The sequence below is a fragment of the Rhagoletis pomonella genome, unplaced genomic scaffold (assembly GCF_013731165.1).
Source record: "Rhagoletis pomonella isolate Grant_MI unplaced genomic scaffold, Rhpom_1.0 Rhpom_scaffold_02516, whole genome shotgun sequence".
Lineage (NCBI taxonomy): Eukaryota > Metazoa > Arthropoda > Insecta > Diptera > Tephritidae > Rhagoletis > Rhagoletis pomonella.
The window spans coordinates 9,567-16,122 of record NW_023461070.1 but is presented as its reverse complement, the minus strand read 5'-3'; the positions used below and the strand labels follow the sequence as shown (position 1 = coordinate 16,122).

Sequence of the window (6,556 nt, the reverse complement as noted above, 5' to 3'; positions counted from 1 at the left end):
ACATCCACACCCTAAGCCCTTTACTTTGGTACCTCACTTTTGAAAATTGAATGGACGGTGCGGATCTGAGGGCATTGATTAGTAAATAACTTGAGTTTAATTATTTAACAGGTGGCAACTCCTTTTGAAAAAGTAAAGCCTTATTGCACATCTACAGACCAAGCGCTTAAATTTAACATCTCACTTTTGAAAATCGAATGAACGGTACAGATCTTTTATGCTGCACAAAAAATGCCTTCGCGTGTTATATATGTGGGAACACCGCTTGTACATGTGTGAACCAGGGATGAAAAAGTAGGTACAATTGTACCTTTTTCCGACGTTTGATGACTTAAAGGTACATTAGGTACAGTCAGTGGATTTTAGGTACAATTATTATTATTGACCCATATTCGCTTTTTGATTTCTGGAAATATATATTGAAAATGCTTTCGAAGTTACTTACGGCAATTTGATTATTTTCTCTAGAGTTGTTGCACCTATCAAAAGGAATCGGATAAATTAGCAGACTTTTCGTGTTGTTGCTGGATAAAGAAGTATACTTCGCAAAGTGTGTTTTTTGTCTTTTTCGCCAATATTTTTCAGTAGTCAAGATTTGACAAAAACAACACTTCTCCGATTCCCATTAGACTAGACTATAGTCTATATATATATATTATTTTAATACCTGAATGCAACCATGTTAACTTTTCGTTTTGACATTTTCTTTTGTTCTTTATTTGTAAATTGCCACAATAAGCTTGCTTTAATAAAATGTAATTTTGTTTGGTCCTTTTTTCCTTCGGACGTCATAGAGCATACACGTGTCTTTTTTAATACCTTCAGATCTTCCACAATTGGTGACCCCGACGGTAAGTGAGACATGCCACTCAACGGTAGCATGGCTGTAACGCCTGGATCTCATCACGGAGAAGCTTCGATGGCAGGTGCCAGCATTCCGAGAATTCCGCTTCCTGTTATGTCAGAAGAAAATATTGAGGCTTATTTCTATTCGCTGGACTTCTGGTTTGAAGCCTCAAGCATTTCGACAGACTCCGCGAAATTCAGCATTGTGGCTGCCAGCATACCTCAAATCAAGCTAATGGAGTTGCGCTCCATTATTGATGCTGCCCCAATGTCAGGTCGATACGAATATATCCGCTCGAAATTGACTGAAAATTTCACGGAGAGCCAGCAGCGCCGCCTTCAACGTGTGCTACGAGAAATGCCACTGGGCGACCGCCGTCCTAGTGATCTATTCAACGAAATGAAGCGAGCTCCTGGCTCGGCCCTGAGTGAAAGTATTTTGCATGATCTATGGGTCAACCGCTTGTCCCCATACGCGCAAGCTGCGATCATAGCAACCAGCGTTCCAATCACCGATAAACTAAAAATTGCCGATTCCATAGCTGAATCGATGCAATTGCGAGAGGGGCGCGTCAATGAGGTGAGCACACCCAAAGCTGCTAACGACAGCGATCTACGAGCCGAAATAGCGGCACTCAAACAGCGTTTTGATAAAGCTTTGAGTGGCGAAAAATCTGTTTCACGCTCCAGATCCAGAACGCCTGCTCGCGGCCAGGGCAGCAATACTTCCGAGTTGTGCTGGTACCACGCAAAATTTGGGAAGAACGCCAAGAAATGTAGACAGCCCTGCAAATATCTTCAGCCCCCATCACCAAGTGGCACGCAATAGGGATGCTCCGCCAATAGCATTTCAGAGATTGGCAAACGATCTGAGATGCCTTCGAATTGTCGCTTACGCATATTCGACACGTCAACTAATACCACTTTTTTAATTGACTCTGGCGCTGATGAGTCGATTGTTCCAAAATGTTCGAAATTGGCTCGAGTAACCCCCTCGGATATGCAATTGTTTGCCGCTAACGGGACATCTATCCCGGTATTCGGAGAAGTCATGCTAAAACTTAACCTCAATTTGCGTAGAGACTTCATATGGAGTTTCGTGATTGCAGGCGTATCACAAGCGATCATTGGCGCTGACTTCTTGTCTTACTATTCTCTTCTGCTGGACCTTAAAATGAAGTGCTTAATTGACCGCAAGACTACAATAAAGACGGTTTGCTCAGTAACACATATCGACGTGCCACGTGTTTCAACGATAAGCCAAAACTTTGATTTTTCCAACCTGCTTAAGGAATTCAGCGATATTACTCGTCCTGCGCCATTTGAAGCTGCATCAAAGTCGACTGTCGTCCATCGCATAATTACAACCGGTCAACCAGTTTCTTCACGACCCAGAAGACTATCGCCCGAAAAGCTCAGAAAAGCGCGCGCGGAATTCGATCTCTTGATGAGACTGGAATATGCCGGCCATCCAGCAGCAACTGGGCAAGCCCATTACACATGGTGCACAAAGGTGACGGTTCATGGAGGCCTTGTGGTGACTACCGAGCACTAAATGCGGTAACAGTCCCCGACAAGTACCCACTGCCTTTTTTACACGACTTCACGCACGTTCTCGCAGGCAAGACAATTTTTTCTAAAATTGATCTACAGAGAGCCTTTCACCAGATCCGAATTCATCCCGATGATGTCTGCAAAACAGCCATTACGACTCCTTTCGGGCTGTACGAATTTACGCACATGAACTTTGGGTTGCGCAACGCAGCGCAGACGTTCCAAAGGATTATTAAGGAAGTGTTTCGAGGTGAAGAGAAGGTTTTCATCTACCTGGATGACATTTGTGTTGCATCCAGCTCGCCAGAGGAGCATCGCACGCACCTCAAATCGGTTTTTCAGGGATTGCGTGAGCATAACCTAACGATTAACGTGGCGAAATCGGTTCTTGGTGTTTCGGAGCTGCACTTCTTAGGCCATGCCATAACGAAAGAGGGAATCAAGCCACTTCCTAGCCGAGTCGGAGTTATCCGATCATTTAAGTTGCCTTCCTCGCAATGATTAATTTTTACAGAGCTTTTCTGAAAAATCCGCTCAAGCATCAGAACCCACTTTTCAAAATGATCTCGGGCAACAAACGGAACGACAAAACGCCGCCGATCTGGCCGCCGGATAACGTCAAACACTTCGAGGCTTGCAAAGAAGACCTCGCAAACTGTGTGCTGATCGCTCACCCTCTTCCAAACGCTACACTTTCACTTTGGATTGACGCATCAGACTATGCCGCAGGAGCGGCTCTGCACCAGGTTATTGGCGGTGCACTTCAACCGCTAGGGTTTTTTCAGCGACTTTTCACAAAAGCGGAACAGCGATACAGTACCTATGACAGAGAATTGACAGCAATGTTCTATCTGTCCGACATTTTCGCTTCTTGCTTGAGGGCCGTGACTGTCATGTGTACACTGACCACACACCCCTCATTTATGCATTTCGTCAACGACTAGAAAAAACTTCCGACCGCCAAGCCCGTCAACTATATTTTATTGTGCAGATCACTACAGACATTCGCCACGTTCCAGGCGAACAAAATGTTGCAGCTGACCTGCTGTCCAGAATCCAAACTATAACATCAGAACCGATCAACTTCGACGACTTAGCTGATGATCAAGCCATCGACAACGAGATGAAAGAATACCTAGGTGGACAGGTTTGTCACTCACTCAAACTAACTAGTTTTATTCTTCCTTCCAGTACAAAGAGTGTTTACTGCGATAGCTCAACAGGGAGAATACGCCCGTTTGTAACAAGGCGATTCCGACAAGGCATTCTTCGCGCGACACATGATATTTCACACCCAGGTATGCGAGTCACTGCGAGGCTGATGACCGAGCGATTCGTCTGGCCAGGAATTCAACGGAATAGCCGTACGTCACAACTCAGCATTGTTCCAACGACGTGAGTGTCCAGGCCAACGGTTTTCGCACCTCCACATAGACATAGTCGGACCGTTTCCGTTGTCCAACGGAAACCGCTACTGTCTCACTGTCATCGATCGCTTCACCCGTTGGTCTGATGCTTTCGCGATCCCGGACAGCACCGCAGAGACAGTCACAAGAGCACTCATAGACGGTTGGATATCGCGCTTTGGTGTTCCCGTTGACATAACATCAGACCTTGGGCGACAATTCGAAAGTAACCTTTTCCAACAGCTCTTGCAATGTCTCGGTATCAGGCACCTCCGCACAACGGGGTATCATCCGCAAACGAATGGCATCGTCGAGCGGTGGCACCGTACTTTGAAGTCGGCGATTTTATGCCATGATGCCAATCAGTGGACAACGTTCCTGCCGCTTATTCTCCTGGGACTGCGTAGTTCTTTCAAGGCCGACTTAGGGGCCTGCGCAGCTGAGTTAGTTTATGGGACCACTCTACGTTTACCTTCTGAGTTCTTTGTTGACAGCAGTCGTTCAATCACAGAAGCAGAAACCATCGCACAGCTACGAGGCGCCATGCGTAGCCTACGCCCAGTCGACACTGCCTGGCATACTGGACAAACGTCGTTCGTACATAACGACCTTAAAACGTGTGAGCAGGTGTTTGTTCGAGACCTGTCAGTCAAGCCATCTTTATCATCTCCATACAAAGGCCCCTACAAGGTATTGCAGTGGTATGCGAAATATTTGGTCGTCAACATCAACGAAGTTCCTGTTAAAATTTCAATCGATCGTTTGAAACCAGCGTACATTGCCGTACCCACTCTTTAGGAGGGGGTACTGTGGGAACACCGCTTGTACATGTGTGAACACCGCTCATGCTTAATATTATTTTAATACCTGAATGCAACCATGTTAACTTTTCGTTTTGACATTTTCTTTTGTTCTTTATTTGTAAATTGCCACAATAAGCTTGCTTTAATAAAATGTAATTTTGTTCGGTCCTTTTTTCCTTCGGACGTCATAGAGTATACACGTGTCTTTTTTAATACGTTCAGATCTTCCACATATATATAGATGCCCCAATACATCACAATTGTAGCACTTCAGAGTTTTAGTAATTTTCGTTTCAGTTTTCTTATTAGAATTGTCACTTTTGTTTACATTCTTATATTCTTGTTCTTTTACTTCGAGCTTCGTTATATTTCGCGTCGAGTTCATCGGCACATTATTATCATACTGTTTTAAAGTTTCTCTTAATTCCCTCATTGTATTTATTCGTTGTGCGGCAATTGCCATTTGTAATTCACGATTGCGCAGTCCCTATCTCGCGTATTTAACCATTAGAGCTGGAAAACTATCGATGGCACTATCGATAGTATCGATGGTTTTTGACTATCGAAAACATCGATAGTTTTGTAAGCACTATCGATAGTTTTCACTCATACATACATTTTTCAGTAAGAGTAAAATACGGCGGTACCTGTTTCATCTTGTGAGTCGGAAAGGACATTTAGCAAAGCAGGGCAAATAATTTCAGAGCGCAGATGCTTCTTGAAGCCAAAAATCGTTGAAAAGCTTTTGTTCCTTAACAAAAATATGGACATATTTTAGCAGTTATGATCTCATTTTCAATAAAAGTTGTTATGTTTAATTTTTGGAATTTTTAATCAAAACTATCGATAGAACTATCGATAGTGTCGACATTTTCGATAGTATCGATACTATCGATGGTTGTGACTATCGACTATCGAAACTATCGATGGCTACGACTGTCGATAGTTTTCCAGTTCTATTAACCATTGCTGTTTTGCTCAAAATATAACGTCGCCCAAGCTCACAAATACGAAAGCAATAATCAGCTACTTTTTCGTTTCGTTTACGCACAGCAGTTTGCATTTGAAAATTATGTCCGCTTCAGCGTTGCCACGGACAAATTTTTTTTCCTAACCAAATTTCCTACCATAACCAACCAAAACCTACCAAAAATTTTTTTGGGTTTTAATATTTGTATTCAATGTAAAATTTTTTAAAGACATAGTTAACATAAACTAGTAAAACTAAAACACAACTAGATTAATAAAAACAAATTAACTGCGTATAACGATTCATTTTACTGTACAAACTTATCCATATGTACATACATATGTCTCTTTACACATACATATCGTCACTAGATACGAATAAAGACGCGACCTCAAAATTTGATGGCGAAAAAAAGGCGCAAAAAAAATTTGGGCGAAGAAAAACTCTTAACATAGGTGACGGTAAATAAAGCCGCGTTAACCCTCTTTGACAGCGAAGAAAGACCCATAAACTTATGTCCGCGGTCAACTATATTTTCGAGTGCAACAGTATTCCCCAGAACTCCCAAAGAGTTTTTCCGAGCTCTTTATTCGTGTCTAGTGACGATATTAATATTATTACGTCGAAAATACCCGCGCTGCGACCTAAGAAGATATATTATGCTAAATCAAAATTGTAACCTTAGGCTATTTTAAAGCTCAGCCCTTTGGATAAGGCCATGTTCCAAATGTTATATGGAGAAGGCAATCGTTCTCCAAGGTGGATCAATCTACGATTAATTAATTAAAGACAGGCTCATAGAATATACTCTGGGGTTTCTTTCACCAGCCGACAAACCCTACAGTCCGTCTCTACAGAAAGACCCATTTAATTAAAACCGTACGTTAACTGTCAGGTTGCCAGTGAGAGTTCTAAGTTCAAGGTGTGTTTCGGAGTTCCTGCTGGAAAGAGTTATGCATATCTTTGATTGTCTTATT

At 42.8% G+C, this 6,556-nt stretch overlaps 2 protein-coding genes across 2 annotated transcripts; both read left to right on the top strand.

The window, feature by feature from the left end:
• Window positions 1–862: 862 nt before the first annotated feature.
• On the top strand, window positions 863–1,675 carry LOC118753472. The gene has a single exon (XM_036488355.1). The coding sequence runs from the start codon at window positions 863–865 to the stop codon at window positions 1,673–1,675; it is 813 nt and encodes a 270-aa protein (XP_036344248.1).
• A 45-nt stretch (window positions 1,676–1,720) lies between these two features.
• Window positions 1,721–2,401, top strand: LOC118753473. Its single transcript, XM_036488356.1, has one exon. It carries the CDS (start codon window positions 1,721–1,723, stop codon window positions 2,399–2,401), a length of 681 nt encoding a protein of 226 aa, XP_036344249.1.
• Window positions 2,402–6,556: the final 4,155 nt, after the last annotated feature.

Bases quoted from the DNA above. Each gene is read 5' to 3' on its own strand.
- LOC118753473 (XM_036488356.1), top strand. From the start codon at position 1,721: ATGCCTTCGAATTGTCGCTTACGCATATTCGACACGTCAACTAATACC.
- LOC118753472 (XM_036488355.1), top strand. From the start codon at position 863: ATGCCACTCAACGGTAGCATGGCTGTAACGCCTGGATCTCATCACGGA.